The 18,102-nt window shown below is 40.3% G+C and overlaps 1 protein-coding gene across 1 annotated transcript; it reads left to right on the top strand.

Moving 5' to 3' along the window:
• The first annotated feature begins 206 nt into the window (after nt 1–206).
• Nucleotides 207–16,710, top strand: LOC146633105 (uncharacterized). Its single transcript, XM_085352909.1, has 9 exons — nt 207–243; nt 902–937; nt 1,019–1,330; nt 1,616–1,930; nt 13,205–13,492; nt 13,607–13,900; nt 14,193–14,513; nt 16,072–16,206; nt 16,313–16,710. The coding sequence occupies exons 1-9, from the start codon at nt 207–209 to the stop codon at nt 16,708–16,710; spliced, it is 2,136 nt and encodes a 711-aa protein (XP_085209035.1).
• The last annotated feature ends 1,392 nt before the right edge of the window (nt 16,711–18,102 follow it).

Raw genomic sequence — 18,102 nt, 5'->3', positions numbered from 1 at the left:
TTTTGCCATTGTTATGCAACATTACACAACACGTAATCATGTGTGTGAACTTCAAGCCTTACAGCTGCTTTGTTTGAATACCCTGCGGATGCATGTGAGATTAAAAAAAGAAAAAAGAGGAAAAACACCGGAAATCGAAAGAGGAAGTTCATTTTACTGCCACCGGGTTCTAATAAATAACATGAAGCAGCTTTTGTTTGTCAGTTATGGAGCAGCTGAAGGTGCTTCACATCTTTACCCTTGGTAAGAAAATCTTCCTTTTCGTATAATGTTTTTCTTTATATTGTGCAGATCAAGAATATTATAGTTAACTAAAACTATATGTAAAAAATAAAGTCTTTTAGTTAACTAAACTAAAATAAAAATTTAGATGGAATATAATTAGTTTTAGTAGGAATTTTATTACAACTTGCCCGATGAGGCATTGGTAGACTTGAAACTTGAGTCTACAAGCCCGAGTGAACTGCTTTCAAAAGATTATGTTTGTTCATTGTAAGACCTGTAGTGATTTTCCTAAATCAATTAAAACTAAACTAAGTTGCATGTTCAAATAATAAAAAAGAAACTGAAATAAGAAATTAAACTCTGGAAGCTAAAGTGAAAATAAATTAAGAACATCCATCCATCCATTTGCTTCCGTTTATCCTTTTCAGGGTCGCGGGGGGCGCTGGAGCCTATACTAGCTGTCATAGGGCGAGAGGCGGGGTACAAAAGAAAAATTAAGAACAAAAAGTAAAAAGATACAAAACTATAATAACTCTGATACAGAAGCAGTAATGAATACATCTTTAAGACTCAGTTTTTATTTATTTATTTATTTTTTTATAAATGATAACATTTTGTTACATTATTTTTAACTAACTTTATATCATAAGCAATCCCATGTTTTCCTCTTCATCAGTTTCTTGTCTCTTTGCGTCCTCCACACCTGCAGCAGGTAAGTTTCTTCTTATGTGTCTCATATGAATATTTCAACTTGAAGAAAATATTAAATACAGTTTATATTATGTGCTGATAGGTCAGATCAGACTAGCTGGGTCTGGGTCCACTCGGTGCTCTGGAAGGGTTGAAATCTATCACAGTGGCTCCTGGGGAACAGTCTGTGATGATGACTGGGACTTAAATGATGCAAAAGTGGTCTGTAGAAGACTTCGCTGTGGGACACCAGTGGAGGCCACTGCATCTGCTCACTTTGGTGCAGGAAGTGGAGAAATCTGGCTTGATGATGTGGCCTGTTCAGGAAGTGAGAGTTCTCTAACTGCGTGTGAACACAGAGGATTTGGGAAACACAACTGTGGACATGGCGAGGACGCTGGTGTTGTCTGTTCAGGTGAGATATTGTTCTAATAAATTGTGTTGAATAAATGTATCTTTCTCTGTTTGGATGAACAACTCTGTGACCCAGTCACTATAACTGGGCCAAACTGAAGGACAAGAAGGAAAGTTGGGCTGGGTTATGCTGATTGGGTTTCTTTTGGTTTCTTCAGAATTTAAATGATACAAAGTATGTTATCTTTCATAATTATTATTGTTGGTAAATGTGTTTGATTTTTGCCATGGCCAAATAACAAAAAAGAAACACTAACACTCTTTAAGCAAATGTGCCTGTGACTAGGTGCTCATATCAGATTATCCGGGTCTGGGTCCACTCGGTGCTCTGGAAGAGTAGAAATCTACCACAGCAGTGCGTGGGGAACAGTCTGTGATGATGACTGGGACTTAAGTGATGCTAAGGTGGCCTGTGGACAGCTGGGCTGTGGGACAGCAGTGGAGGCCACTGCATCTGCTCACTTTGGTCCAGGAAGTGGGAAAATCTGGCTTGATGACGTGGCCTGTTCAGGAAGTGAAAGTTCTCTAATTGAGTGTGGACACAGTGGATTTGGGACACACAACTGTGGACATGACGAGGACGCTGGTGTTGTTTGTTCAGGTGAGAAAAAATACACAAAACAACTTGATAAACTTAATTTTCTCCATCAATCATGTAAGGTACATGGGGTCAAAAGCAACAAATCAACCTGGACCCATCATGTTTCCTCCACTGTGCAGTGTTTGACATTTTTCTGTCAGTTTGCAGTATAGTGTGTTCTGTCAAGTTTTTCTTTAATGGTTTTTACTCAGGATTCAGTGGTTACTTGCCAGGGGAACTGTTTAAATAGATATGCATTTGCCATATACAAGTAGAGCACAAAAAGTGATCATTATTCTTTTTATTTTTTATTCTTTCATCTAACTAGTACACTGTTGATATCTCTTCATTTACAGACAGTTAATGTTTCAGATGCATGTCAAAGCTCTTTCAGATTATATTTCCAGCTTTCCCAGAGATCTGTTTTTGAGGCAACAATCGCATCAGCAGATAACAAACTCAAAATAAGCGTAGCTTATCTTCACACCTTCAGTTTTGATTTGTAAATTAGCTGAGGCCCAGCTAAGGTTAGCATTTGGAGATGCTGTAGTGGGGTTTTACATACTTTTTCTAACCCACTGTACATGGAGCATTTTGATATTTAGCATGGTGTTATTAATATTTTGCCATCTAACTCTGTCTTGTCAAATGACAGAATCCTGTTCTAAGAGTACAAGCAGAAATGACAGTGTGGCTCACCACAGAGACCACATTCCTTTATTTATTTATTTATTTTTTTCCTGTCCCATTTGGTTCTTTAGCTGTCAGAATTGTTGTCTGAAGACCAACAAGGATACCCAATGGATTTACTTTGCCAAATGGATCATCACAGCCTTGCCGTATTGGTCCATTTGATCGACCTTTGTTGTTATTATTTATTTTATTTTATTTTCAGTTGTTACAGACGGGACAGACATGACTGAGGGATAGGAAAGGGAGAAAGAAAGATGAAGTAAAAGAAAAACAGAAGGGAAGAGGGACAGAGAGAAAGGGCACTTAAAAAGAGAAAGAAGAGGAAAAAAATCTCCTGGATCACCTGTTGAGAGAAAAAGAAGAGAAAACAGAGCAACATACTAAACACAACACCATCACGTTAATCTAGCTAAGTGTAAACAGCAGTAAATACTAAATATTGAATGTTGTTGTGTAGCAAGCAGGACCAACAGCGCACAATGTGCTTGGAAATAGCACCAATAAAGGTGTAGTTTATGTCTATGAACAGTGAACACCCGTGTGCACACCTGTGTGGATCAGCGCGCTTGTATTCAAAAGGTTTCCCCATGTAATGGTCTGCTAGAGGATGTAGAGAGCCATAGCCCCGCTCCCATGGCATGAAGCAGGCATGGAAGAGATCCAGGCCCCAGACATCCAGAGGCCCCAGAGTGCAAGAGCCCAAGAAGGACCACCGGAGGGGCATCCGTGCCACCCTCAAGAGCTGAAGAGAGACCACATTCCTAACATGTAATTGAAAATGTATTTAAATGCACTGCAGCTGATTTGTACCAGCCTAAAATGTCCTCATGTAAAATGGTGAAACTACATTTTTATGCAAATAACTTGCGTATCAGCATGATTGATCAAGCATATTCACATAGATACATGGGCAGAAACACAAAAATGGCTCAAAACTAAACATCACAACACCTTCACATACTAACACACCCACACACAGTAAGTTACTCAGGCAAACAAGAAAAGCAGCAGCTGGTGTGTAGAGGAGATTTTAAACAATTCAGAGCACTGTTAAGTATGGGTGTCCATGGCTTTCTGCAAATTGTGCAGCTTTTACATGAGGATAACATCAACCAGTGAGGCTCTCTTTTCTTGACTCCTTTCCAGTGTGGTTCTTAAAAACATTAAGGAAAAAATAAACTGAAGGCAAGCAAACCCAACAAATCCAGGACTCTGCTTTGACACAACCAGCTTTAAGGCTTGGTGTACTTATAAACATAAAACTTTAACAATTCAGATGCAAAGAAACTGTCAGAAAAAATCCCCATTACATTAAACAGAGAACAGTGAGTCCGTTTTTTAGCGTGTATGTTTGGTGTTTTACTGTAAATTTCTTCTTGATTGTTTAGAGCAGGGGTCGGAAACCTATGGCTCGTGAGCCAGATGTGGCTGTTTTGATGGCTGCATCTGGCTCGCAGGCAAATCTTTAACAATAAAAGAAATATGATATTAAAACTATAAAACATTCCCATGTATTTCAATCAATTCATTTTCTACCGCTCATGTTGATGGTTGCGGATGGCTGGAGCTAACCACAGCTGTCCTCCGAGACAACACCAAATTTTTATTGGATAATGCGTAACATACATGGGTCATTGTGAGGTCAGGAAGTAAACTTCCTTCCTTTTAATCAAGTAGTCAGCTAGCCAATTGCAGAAACCCTTTTATCGAAGATGGCTAAAAGAAAAAAAGATGACGAATATCATACTTTTCAGCAGGAATGGACAGAGGAATTCACCTATGTGGAGAGAGCAGGTTCTGCAGTGTGTCTAATATGCAATGATAAAATTGGATCGATGAAATGGTCAGATATAAAGCGCCACTTCGACACACGCCATACTACATTTGCATTGAAATATCCTGTAGGGGACAGCTTGATGTTGCTAGTTAACTTTTTGGCGACTTTTCAGATACAGACAAGATAATCAAACAAGTAAAAGATATGCCCCTGTCGGCAAAAACTGCTCACAATTGTACCATCATGATGGCAAATCAAATTGAGGCAACATAAGTGAAGGACATAATAATGGATTGCATTTATACAGCGCTTTTCGGGGCCCTCAAAGCGCTTTACAATTCCACTATTCATTCACTCTCACATTCATACACTGGTGGAGGCAGCTACAGCTGTAGCCACAGCTGCCCTGGGGCAGACTGACAGAATCGAGGCTACCATATCGCGCCATCGGCCCCTCTGGCCATCACCATTAGGCGGTAGGTGAAGTGTCTTACCCAAGGACACAACGACCAAGACTCTCCGAGCTGGAGGTTGAACCGGCAACCTTCCGATTACAAGACGAACACCCAACTCTTGAGCCACAATCGCCCTCAATTATTGAAGTTAACTCAGAAAGATCAATTGGAGAAAAAGAGTCTAAATGAATATCAATGGTACTGAAAGTAGCTTTTTATATTTTTATTAGTGTGTCCCACAAACAGCAAATATTGTCAAAAAAAGTAAGAAATCTTTGGGGGTGCTTTGGTCTACATCACCCCCTTTGATTGGGGGTGATGTAGATTCATAATATTATCTACAGCCAGGGCTAAAATCGCCCCTGGCTGTAGATAATATTACATCTGTGGGATGATTACTGGTAATTTTTTCTCTAATGATAAAAATTTTATTTGTGAAGAAGTTCATGAAGTCATTACTAGTTAATGTTAAAGGGATGGCTGGCTCAACAGAGCTCTGACTGTTTGTCAGCCTGGCTACAGTGCTGAAGAGAAACCTGGGGTTGTTCTTATTTTCTTCAATCAGTGATGAATAGTAAGATGTTCTGGCTTTGCGGAGGGCTTTCTTATAAAGCAACAAACTATTTCTCCAGGCTAAATGATGATCCTCTAAATTTGTGACACGCTATTTCCTCTCCAGCTTACGAGTTATCTGCTCGTATCTGCTCATAGGCGGCTTACGAGCAGATAACTCGTAGGCAGTTATCTGCCTAAAGCAGATAACTATAATTCTCCGTGGTTTGAGAATTATACCACAGAGTCAGGTACTTCTGATTTGAGGCCTTAGTTTTCACAGGAGCTACAGTATCCAGAGTCGTACGTAGTGAGGAGGTAAAATTATAATAATCGACCTCTGTTGGGGTAGCGTTCAGGTAGCTGCTCTGCTCTATGTTGGTACAGGGCATTGAAGATGATAACAGTGGGTGGATTATATTCTTAAACTTAGTTACAGCGCTTTCAGAAAGACATCTGCTGTGATAAAGTGATAAAGGGTTTTCAGGAAACACTGTTAAATGTTCAGTTTCTATGCCATATGTTAAAACAAGATCTAGAGTGTGATTAAAGTGGTGGGTGGGTTCTTTTTTTACATTTTGAGAGAAGCCAATTGAGTCTAATAACAGATTAAATTCCATGTTGAGGCTGTCATTTTTAGCATCTACATGGATGTTAAAATCACCCACAATAATTATTTTATCTGAGCTTCATTTAAACTAACATAATCATCCTGCTGCAACCAGGTTTCTGTAAGGCAGAGTAAATCGATTTGTTGATCAATTATTAAGTCATGTACTAACAGAGACTTGGAGGAGAGAGACCTAATATTTAATCATCCACATTTCACTGTTTTACTCTTTGGTTCAGATGTGGATACTGTATTGTTCTTTCTTTGTGATTTTTTTTTTATGTTTAAGTTGTTTATTGCTGGTTTTTAGTTTGTTTTATGTCTGTTTGGGAGCTGACACAGTCTCTATGGAGATGGGGTTTGGGGGGGGGGGGGGGGGGTGTAACCTGTACGAAATATTATTTAACAAGAGTCTTAACTCTAATTAACCTGTGAAGTAAAACAAATTTCTTAGAATTCACCTCATCCCATATCTTGTGTTTTAAAATTTCTGAATACATATTTTAATTTAACAAACTTTCGCTAAGCCTACCTGGGGTTGAAAGTCCTGATAAATGTGTGGCGTTTCAGCGGGTACACCGGCTTGCGCGAGTGTTTCGCTTTACACTACATTCAGTCATCCACACATTCACACACTGGTGATGGCAGCTACATTGTAACCACAGCTTCCCTGGGGCGCACTGACAGAGGCGAGGCTGCCGGACACTGGCACCACCCGGTCCTCTGACCACCACCAGTAGGCAACGGGTGAAGTGTCTTGCCCAAGGACACAACAACCGAGACTGTCAAAGCTGGGGCTCGAACTGGCAACCTTCCGATTACAAGACGAACTGCAAACTCTTGAGCCACGATCACCCACGATAATCTCCCAAATTTAGGACTACAAGTTAAAAAAGAACTAACAGAAATAAAATGCACTTCAGCTAAATACTTTTACAATTTATTTTTTATAGCCACAGGTTGCCGACCCCTGCCCTAAGCCATTAGATGATGCATTCGCTGACACCTTGCATTCACAGCTTGGGTCATACATGGCTAACACTGGTGATGTCACCTTGTGTTCCAGGTCAAGAAACACTCGGCAGTTTCTCTTAGATAGGCCTCTTTCTTAAACAGAAGCCTGTCATGCTTAACTTTTGAGAATATAAGTAAATCTTTCTTTAAAAGAACTCTGTCCTGCTTAACTTAAAATCATATAAATTAATAGAAAGCAACAGAACAAAAATATTCTTGTAACTGTGCACATATAGTGCATTTAGTACAATTGGCTTCAGTTCAGGTATTATTTCAGCTTTTCTAATGCTAATCAGCTGCTCCTGTTTGTAAACCCACTTGTTCCCATGATTACGCATCTTAACTCATCATCATTATTAATCTATGTATTACTTTTATGTATTAGTCATCTATTTGTTGTAATCATCTATCCTTGCAGTTGTTTATTACACAAAATAAATTATATTATCACACTTCTGGCCACATAGCGCTGATATTGATTGATTGATTGATTGATTGATTGGTAATTTATTTCAACATGTGAACAATATACAAGTACATTTAGAAAAGAAATGAGAGAAAAAAAATATACTATACAAATTACATACAAAAAAACATTCTGATTAATTTACATGTTGAAAGGGAGTGGGAAGAAGTATACACTTATTTAATCCCACCCCTGTCCCATAAATTATCAGTGAATATTTAGTCAGCTTCCTTACTGATATAATTTGTAATAAAAATAGTGAACAGATTTCTGATATACTATATACTATAATATCACATCATGAATTTTTTGTTTGTTTGTTTTTAAATAGATACATTCACTTAATTTAAATATTTTCCTTTTCTTTATAGATCGAGAAGATCATATTTTTATAACTCTTTTTGAACAGTTTTATGTTTGGACATTGCTTTAATTCCATATTCAGTTTGTTCCATAGTTTCACTCCTTGAACAGAAACACAAAAGCCTTTTCTTGTAGTACGTACCTTCATTGTTTTGAAGTTACAAAAACCCCTTAAATTATAACTTCCTTCTTTCAAAAAAAACATACTCTGAATATTACCTGGCAGTTCTTTATTTTTTGCTTTGAATAGAATTTGTGCTGTTTGGAATTTCACTATATCGTCAATTTTCAATATTTCAGACTGCAAAAATAGTGAGTTTGTATGTTCCCTATTCACTGCACATGCCCATATTAACCTTAACCAGAGGGTTAAAAAACAAACAAACCAGTGTTTACATACCATATCTGCTTCTGCCGTGGCCTGGTGGACAAGCCCCTCGTGTTCTTCATGTGCCCACCATTAGAAGCATGCCTATGGAAAAAGTGCGCCGGCACACAGTGCAGTGCGCTTTATAGGTGTTATCGTGCACTTTTCCAGCCAGGTGTTTTCCTTTTCCCATTCCTCCCTGTACTTTTGCAGCCTATTTTTCTTTCTCTGAGGGGAACAAACATTGCTGCTCTAATGCTGGGCTTACACTGTGCGATTTTTGGCCCATTTTGAGCCGATTTTTGAGTCATGCGACCGATTTGGTGATCGGCCCGATTTTGGCCTTCATCGTGCATTGTGTAGTATATGTGGGGTAACGAGAAGCGATTAACACCTCAAGCAGCTCCCGATCATCAATCGCTCGTGAGCCGCTCACACTGCTCACGCGCAAACACGTAAACGTCGGTGAAAAAGATGGAGCAGCACGGCTGTGCAGCGTGTGATCTGGACACAAGCGATGGAGGCACAACTTGTAGAACTTTGGAAAGCTCATCCGAGCCTTTTCGATGTGGCATCACAAAATTATCACGACCACAACAACCGTGAAAACAGTTGGATTTACACTGCTGCTCAATCACAGCTGCCTGATCAATGTTTTTCATTAGCAATTTAGCAAAGTTGATGGTGGTTGTGTGTCTGTGTGAGTGAAAGACAGAGAGAGCGAGCGACAGATTTTCTGTTATAACCTTCATTTTATGGACGCACAGTGTGAGCTCTCAGGTCGCATCAGAGCATCGGGTGAGACCTGCATCGTGACCTACCAACTTCTAACCCCTGCGAGTCAATCGTGCAGTTTGAGCAGGAGCTGAATAACGTGACTGAAAAAATCGCACAGTGTCTGCCCAGCTTTAGGTGTACTGTCGTCCGAGACTTGCACCGCAGTGTCGGCGTTTGTTTCCCTGTTGGCCATGCTTCTTGTTGTGGTCATCTGTTGTCTTCCGGTATTTTCTCTGTAAGCGACCTTTCCTCGACCAATGAGATGAGCGGTAATCTGAATTGTCATACTCGAATTGCCATAAGTGTGCTGTCAGCTCATTGGTCACAAAGCAGGAGAGGGGCTGGGAATTATGTTTTCAAACAAAGCGTTAATTCCATTAAAAGTTATAGACTACTTTTGATTCTCACTGTATTACGGGACAAAGTGCGTCCCTTATTAGCTCAATACAGGACGTGTACTTTTGTTTCTAAATACGGGACGATTCCGTTTTTTAAGGGACGGTTGGCAACCCTAATGACAATTGCTATACACTTTACATCAGATGACCACTTTGGTTGCAAGATTCAGATGATTATTTATTAAAAGATAGAGAATTAAAATGACAATAAGAAAGAAAAGTATTTCTTTGTGCCCCTCTTTCCCTGGTAATGTGTCTGCAACCACAGTTGCAGACACATGATCTGGGCCACCAAAGGGTCGTCATTCTTTGCGGTATGTGGGCCATGTGTAAGTTGTGTGCAGCCACGGGCCAGTTGCAAGCACACTGCTGGCCCTGTGCTGGCCCTGAACAGGTTCAGCTCTGGACCCAGATGTCAGCCTAATGTCTACCTTAATCAAGCCATGTAATAACAACATGTGCATAATAGTGCAAAAGTAAAATGACAAAACTCTGATCAGACAGTGAATGGACTGACTCTTATACAGCACTTTTCTATTCTCCCAGATTGCTCAACATGCCACATTTACCCAATCACACACTTTCTCTAAACTGAGCGCTTCCTAACTACATTCATACACATTCAGACTTGACACTAGCCTTCCGATCAGTGGGTGACCTGCTCTACCTCCTGAGCTACAGCCACGCACTGGCAAAGATGAGCAAACCGTCACTAGGTTTTGGCTAAAGTGTACACTCACAAACCTGCATTTGTAATGTTGGCTACCATAGCAGTATAGTATTGCAACATGGCATTTGAGTCTTCTAACTAAAATAGGAACATAAATATTGCCATCATTGCCAGACCTGGCCCACATCTGGTTGACATGCAGCCATGACACCGGTCAGTCAGAAATGCCAGCTTGATGCCAGATCCGGGCCAGACCCATTTTTCTATGGGTCTGGGCCACATGAACCAAATCACAATCGAGCCAGATATGGCATTCCAACCGCTATGGACAGCGCAATCTATGCCAGGCCTGGCCCATATCTGGATGACATATGTCTTATCATGCCAGAAGTCAGCCAGCAGTGCAGGCTTGATACCAGATCCGGGCCAGACCTGCTTGCGATGTGGGAAGGACCTCTCCTGGTTTCATCTTCATGTTTCCCTCTTACCAGATATCCAAACCGATATCATGACCAGCAGCTTTTACGGCTGTGGCTCCAGCAAACATCAGCTGATACCTGAAAGTAATATTAAATAAATTCTAAAAACAGCTTATCAAGCTTAACCATACTGCTGTTGTTTAGCATGACATCCACAGGTTTCCTCTTTCTGTCACAAAGTGGGCGATAAACAAACAAGAGAGACGGAACTTGCAACAGAAAAGCCAATCAGCTGATCATTGATCAGTTTCATGATTGAAGTAGCAACAGGAGAGGGAGAGAATGTCAGAAGAAGAGGCAGCTGTGCAGCATAAAGACAGAATAACTCCAGCTTTGTGTCTTATTTTCATTCTAGCTGAAGAACGGAACAAATCACGTTCTTTTTAACCTCAATAAGGATACCACAAAACCATATTCTTCTGTTTGTCCATGATAAGATTGGTTTCAGAGCCGCTGCCCAAGCAAACGGGAGGGTGTGTCCGACGTCCTCAGCTGTAAATGGTCCAGCCCAGGGTCAATCATGACACATTGGCCAATCCACCACCTTTTATTGTTTATACCATTACAAAAAATTAAAAAAAAACAACAAAAAAGCTCATGAGAACAAAAAAATATCATCGGCCCACCAGGCGAATGCCCAATATGCCTGATGGCCAGTCCAGCTGTACTTATGTCTGACTTTATGTTGATATGTTGATAGACTTCTGCAGGGTCAAATCTGAGTCAAGCTGCATGCATTCTGACAGCCGTTTGTCTGTGAGACCAACAACAAGCCTGTCACGTATCAGCTCATCATGTAGCACTCCATAGTTGCAGTGTTGTGCTTGTGCGTAGAGCACAGTCACAAAAAAAAGCATCCCCTTTCTGATTATCTCCCTGTCTGCGCATGTTGAATTTAAGCACGCTGAAAACAGCCTCGAATCCATCATGTACCCCCGATATGTTGTCCTCTGCTTAGCAGTTAACTTAGTCAGTGAAGAAATAAATCAAAATGTTGACTTGGTTCTCTTCCAAACTCACATTCAAATTACTTGCAAGAGAAAATCTTTTGAACCTTGGTATCCATTTGGACTACTCTTGCGGCTTTGAAAAGTCAGAGGACTCCAGTTGCTGGATGCTGAACGTCGTGCTCGGCCCCGCTGACACCACCAGTCTCGCCCCCTAGCTGCTATCCTAACTAATTACACTGATTGGTTCCGTTAACATCCATCCATCCATTCGCTTCCGCTTATCCTTTTCAGGATTTCGTGGGGCACTGGAGCCTATCCTAGCTGTCATAGGGCAAGAGGCGGGGTACACCCTGGACAGGTCGCCAGTCTGTCGCAGGGCTAACACACAGAGACAGACAACCATTCGCGCTCACATTCACTTCCGCATTCACACCGGTTCCGTTAACATCCTGCTGTGGAATGCAATTACACCGCAGATGTAACCTAACTCTGACCATGAAACCACAACCACTGTGCACCAGTCACACACTGTTCTTTACTTTAAATCCACCACATTATAGCAAATTAACCTGTTTATCCTGCAAAACACAATTTCGTATGTACTGGCTCAATGTCCGTTTTAAAAACATGAGGACTTACATGTAAGCTTTACATTTCCAGTTTATCAAATCCCACTGAGACCTTCAAATCTAACCTCTGTTCGTCTTGTCCAATCTTTCTTATCTTTCTCCAACTCTGGGTGAGATTTATTTCTCTACCTGCGAAATAAAGTAGCTGGACCTTTAGCTAGCAATACACTGTGAGACAAACTGCTCACAAACAGTTTGTGTGTTTGCTGATGTTTGTTGAGCTGATAAAAATGTTGCATTTGAAATGACCTGACACTTAAAAAGTCACTCCCCTCATTTTCATTCCTCTTCAGTAGGGCTAGCTAGATACTGCAACTGCAACTTACAGACACCTACAGTCGTTTCAGTGTTGTGCAAAAAAACATAAAAAAATAAACATAAAATAAACCACTGTCCCACTTTTAACCCATAAACGTTGGCCAATGCCATCTCTCTTTCTCTCTCTTTACCTCTCTTGCCATCCCTGGTGATTAATAAATGAACAGGACTGCCTTTCAAGTGTCACTGTCTAGGTTTAAACTGGTGTCATAAAGGCTAGCGGTAACAAACAATAACTCCCCCCAAATGCGTTAAACCAGAGATAAAGAGCAAGTTTAGAAAATGTAAGGAGTAGAAAGTACAGATATTTGTTTAAAAATGTAGGGAGTAAAAGTAAAAAGTAGTCAGAAAAAAAGTACTTAAGTACAGATACCTGAAAATTGTACTTAAGTACAGTAACAAAGTATTTGTACTTTGTTACTTCCCACCTCTAGTGTTATTATACTGTCTATGCTTGGAAAGAGCCAAAGTTGTGTTAGCAGTTTCTGTCCCAGATACCATCTTGCTCTCATCTTTTCTAAACTGGATTTTATTGCCAGCAGACATGGTATTGATTCATGTAGAGCTTGAGAAGGGAAAGTGGAGGTGATAGTGGGTTGCAAAGTGGCTTGCAGTGAGAATGTCACTAAAGAGAATTACCAGTTGGATATGTAAACTGGTATCAGTTGAGCCATATGGATTGTTATTGGGATTAGCTGAGGACATCGGTGTAGCTTGACTTTGTGATCTATTAAAACTAACACTATTCTTTTTTTTCTTTTCTTTTTTTTTTGTTAGTGAGTCTCCCAAAACCCAGCATCTCTGTAAATGAAGGTCAGGTTAGCTGGGGTCAGAATATCAGCATCACTTGTTCCGTCTCATCTGAGTTCTTAGATGGAACTTTCACCCTCAAGAAAACCTCAAGTAATTTCAGTCAGACTGAAACAGGATCCAGATCTGCTACCTTCAATATCCACAGAGTGGACTTCAGTGATGATGGACTGTACCAGTGTCAGTATGAGAAACGCATTTCAAGTAACACATTCAGCTCCCCCCTCAGTGACTCTGTCAGAATCTCTGTTACTGGTAAGAAGAAATACACTTTCCTGAACATCATGCTGCATTTGTTTTCTATAAGTAGGGCGCTCAGTGAGCTACAACAAATGTATTATTGTGCTGGTGTTGTGTGTCTCTTTTCAGTAATCTTTCCAAAACCCAATATCTCCATCAGTCCTGCTGGTGAGGTGACCTGGGGTCAGAACATTGGAATCATTTGTTCAATCTCAACTCAAACTTTAGGTGGAACGTTCATTCTGATGAAAACATCAGATTCATTCAACAGGACCCAAAACTCAAACACAAACTCTGCTACCTTCAATATTCCTGAAGTAGACTTTGATGATGAGGGATTGTACCAGTGTCAGTATCAGGAAAGCGGCCCAAGTCAACAATTTTACTCCCCAACAAGTGACTCTGTTAGGCTCTCTGTTACAGGTAAGAAAACAAATACAAGTATGATCATAAATAATCAATAGCAATGCTTATAAGAGGATACTGCAGTAGTTCTTTCTTGTATTTAGAACAGCAGCTCTTTTTTCATAAAATTTCTGGGTGGCTGACAAAATGCTCTCAAAGCCCACAGTACTCAGGACGAAACACAGACTACTGGAAACAAACTATTACACACTGTAGAGCATTTAGCAGCTAAAGAGCTAAATGTTAAGTTGAGGCCTAAAAGAGTGAATGCTGGACTTCCGTCCTTAATCCCAATGTCACTTTCACACAGTGAGACTGCAGAGGCCCAGCATCTCCTTGACGTCTCCGAATGCAGGACTTGTCTGGGGTCCTGAAGGTGCACAGATCACCAGGGGTTACAGCTTTGTCCTCACCTGTTCCATTAACTCCACATTTTCCAGTGGACATTTTATTCTCAGCTTCTCTGGCTCCAACCTCACAGAGCCAGCAGTCAACAACTCAGCCTCATTTAGTTTCCCTGTAGCTGAGTATGAACAGCAGGGCAACTACAGCTGTGTGTATGAGGTCACAGTGTCCACACGGACATTCAGATCTGCTGTAATTGCACCAATTAGTGTCATCATTAAGTACAGTAAGTACAGTATTTACACATACATAAATTACACAGTTTATGCTTTTTTATTTTTTAATTGCAAACAAATAATAAGAAATGTCACTGTGACAAATCTTCTGTGCACACTGTGTATCGGTATTTCTCAGGCTTCTCTGTTCATTCTGTTAATTTCTGAATGTTTACATTTAAAACCAGAAAGAGAAGAAGCAGATGTAAAGGAGGAGACTGTTCCAGTATAGAAACAAACGTGAATAGAAACAGAAAGATATGAGTCTGAAGTTTCCAAAAAAAACAAAAACAAATGCAGTAATCAGTCTTTTCAGAGTAATCCTGTGCTAGGGTGTACTTCATAGCAAAAATTACTCCATTTGTCAAGGGAGAAACTGGCAAGAATGTACCAGGGGGACGATCCGACCTGCCCCAGATGTAAACAGGTGCCAGCCAACTTATGCCACATGTTCTGGTCTTGTTCCAGGCTGAAAGACTTTTGGGCTAACATCTTTAGAACATTCTCATTCATTTCTAATAAGGATATGGAACCAATGCCTCTGACATCCATCTTCGGTGTGGCACCGAGGGAAACTCAACTAACAGCCTCTCAGAGCAAGGCAATAGCATTCGCCTCATTGCTGGCTGGGAGATTGATTCTATTTAACTGGATAAAGGCAACACCGCCATCCCATAAACGCTGGGTGGAGGAGGTGATGGCACACCTCAAATTAGAACATCTCAGATTTACTATACAGGGCAACACCAAGAAATTCTTTAAGGTCTGGCAGCCTTTCATTTCCTATTTTGAAGATGAGTTTCCGTCCACTCCATGACTGGCAACTCCCCCCCCCCCCCCCCCCCCTTTTTTTTTTTTTCCCTTCCTCTGTCTGGGTATAGTTTTGTCTTACACTGTGTGGTAGGACTTGAGTTCGAGCTTTTCTGTATGAATGGTATGCTTTCTGAAAACTCAATAAAAACACTTTGATTATTATTCATAGCAAAAATTAGACAAACACTGGAATAGGATAAAATGATTGATAAGAATAAGATACTGTACATAATAGAATAGAATCAAATAATATACTGCATACAATAGAATAAAAATAGAATAAACTTTCTTAACCATCTTTCCTGTTTTAGCTTTCTCTCAGTCTGGACATTATACTGTCTGTCATCAGCAGAATTCTCAGTAATCACTAGTGAACCACAGTAAAGTTTTGAGACAGTCTGTTAAGACTGTTTAAACTTGTAAATAACTGCTTACATTAAATTGATGAAAATGATTTTATGTTTTTTACTGGTTTCATCTAATTGAATTAATTTAGCCTTTCTTTCTTTTGGTGCTGGGGACGCTGTCATATTTTTACAACTACTTTTAGTAAGTAAGTAGGTTTTTAAGTTGAGCGTGTAGTGTTGACTGTTGACTGTGTATCTGCTCCTGCTGAGCATAGTGTTCTGTAGCCAAACTCTTGAAACTAGACTGGTGTGAATGACATACGATGTGGCTGAAAACTACATGCTCTCGACTGAAACATAAATGAGAAGTAGTTTTTATGGATAAACTGATCAAATTTTCTCTTCCTAGTGTCTTTGATGATGCTGGTGTCCTCGGTATCTGTTGGAGTCCTGCTGCTGCTCCTGCTGCTGCCATTAGTGATGTGGCTGCTGTGCAGAAGACCACGAGCAACCAAGCAGCCTGGAATCCTCGTCCAAAGTCAAAGTGTGTGCTCACCAGGACACACAATTATTAAATAATTATTCATCACATTGTTTACATGTTCATACATATTACAAATTTGCATTGTTTTCCCTTACTTGTGTTTCAGTGTCTGTCAGAGTCAGGAATAATTATATCAATGCAGATGAAGAGGATGATGAGGAGGACTATGTGAATGTTGATGCAGTGGAAACTAATGAAAAAAGCAAAGAAGTTGCAGTACTGGATGAAGAAGCGAGTGATGATTATGATGACCCAGTGAGTGATGAAGATCATGATTATGAGGAAGTGAGCCCAAATGACAATTACAACAAGCCCAAGGAGGCCTGTGTGAGCGTAGACGGTCACAGGGAAGATGAAGGGGAAACTAGTGATGAAGAAGACAACTATGAGAACATATCCTCACCATCATTAGGTGTGGATAATGATAAGGAAGAGGAAACTAGTGATGAAGAGAACGACTATGAGAATGTATCCTTACCATCAACAGTTCATTATCATTTATAATGACCTGAACTTCATAAACATCCGAAATACAACCACATAAAAAATGTTCATAAGGCTACGTCCACACGTACCTGGGTATTTTTGAAAACGCAGATTTTTCTATGCGTTTGCACCTTTCGTCCACACGTAAACGCCGTTTTCGGTCATTGAAAACTGAGATTTTTAAAAACTCCTGCCAGGGTGGATATTTTCAAAAACTCGGTTTTTGCTATTACGTGTGGACGAGATAAACAGAGAAAACGCAGCGTCAAAGGTGTGCGCCTTTTTTGACGTCACACTGTGCGCCACGTTATTGTTTCAGTGAAATGAATTTCTACAATGGCGGATTTAGACAAAATGTTACTGTTAATTTTACTCTCTGCAGTGTTTAAATGCTTACATATACACACACAGTTACTGTCCCTCCACACATACGACTCAGTTCTGCTTCTATGCGCCATCTTTGTTTACTCTTTCCCGCCCAGGCTTATTGACTTCTGATTGGCCAACATTTCTACACAGATAGGAATATAGTGCCACCTGCTACACTGGCATGTTTATAGAAGCGTTTCACTTCGTTTTTGGCTTTATGTGTGGACGGGATTTTTTATAAACGAAAACAGAAAATCTTCGTTTTCAAAAATACCCGTGGACGTGTGGACGTAGCCTAAGTGTTGACAATAAATGATGGCAAGATTGGTCAGCTTGAGATTTCACAGTAAGCTGCAGTAACACCAGAGGAATATATTTTATTTCAAGCCAACATGAAAATAATCACAGGAACGTTTTTAAACATTCATTATTAACCTATTACATTTATATCCATATTTACCACTGAATAATTGCTCGATGATGTCTTTTTCCATAACTTCTCTTTTGGGTTTAGTGTTCTATGAGTCATTGAGTCGGGAACCATTTAGAGCAGAGACAGGCAGAGTTTAAAGAAGCAGAAGGACTTTTATGTTTATTTTTGCTGCAAGAGAATGATCAATAAAGTTCTGCTCAGCACCTGAATTGAATAATGCAAGAGTGTGTTTACTGTAATCTTTGCGGGTACCAAGAGTCTGGGCATCATGGTGAGTGGTTGGAAGGATTCAAAATGTGGACTAAGGAATTACCAGCATTTATTTACAGTCCCGGCAATTCACACAGGGAAGTAACGAATTTGCAAACTATATCTCAAGAACAGCAGGTTATCCAGAAGGCCACTCATCCATGCCACAGGGATGGCCAGAGACAAATCCACCAAACTGACCCCAAAATACTCACAGTCCAAACACTCACTCAGCCCTCACACTCGATTCCTGTACAAACAGGAACAGAAGGTAAGTGGCAGCTTCAAGGCAAACAAAGAAGACAAACGATTAAATGTGGCAGAAACCAAACTTCACTAACTGTTTAGTTAGCAGTCCG

The sequence above is a fragment of the Diplotaxodon limnothrissa genome, linkage group LG4, assembly GCF_057381915.1.
Source record: "Diplotaxodon limnothrissa isolate DT_005_m linkage group LG4, D_limnothrissa_male_GT1.1, whole genome shotgun sequence".
Lineage (NCBI taxonomy): Eukaryota > Metazoa > Chordata > Actinopteri > Cichliformes > Cichlidae > Diplotaxodon > Diplotaxodon limnothrissa.
Note: the sequence above shows the minus strand (reverse complement) of the source record. Positions and strands in the feature narration are given on the sequence as shown.

Coding starts and splice junctions, on each gene's coding strand:
- LOC146633105 (XM_085352909.1), top strand. CDS start 207: ATGGAGCAGCTGAAGGTGCTTCACATCTTTACCCTTG. Junction 1,331..1,615: donor CGCTGGTGTTGTCTGTTCAG/GTGAGATATTGT, acceptor GCCTGTGACTAG/GTGCTCATATCAGATTATCC. Junction 13,901..14,192: donor TGTTAGGCTCTCTGTTACAG/GTAAGAAAACAA, acceptor ACTTTCACACAG/TGAGACTGCAGAGGCCCAGC.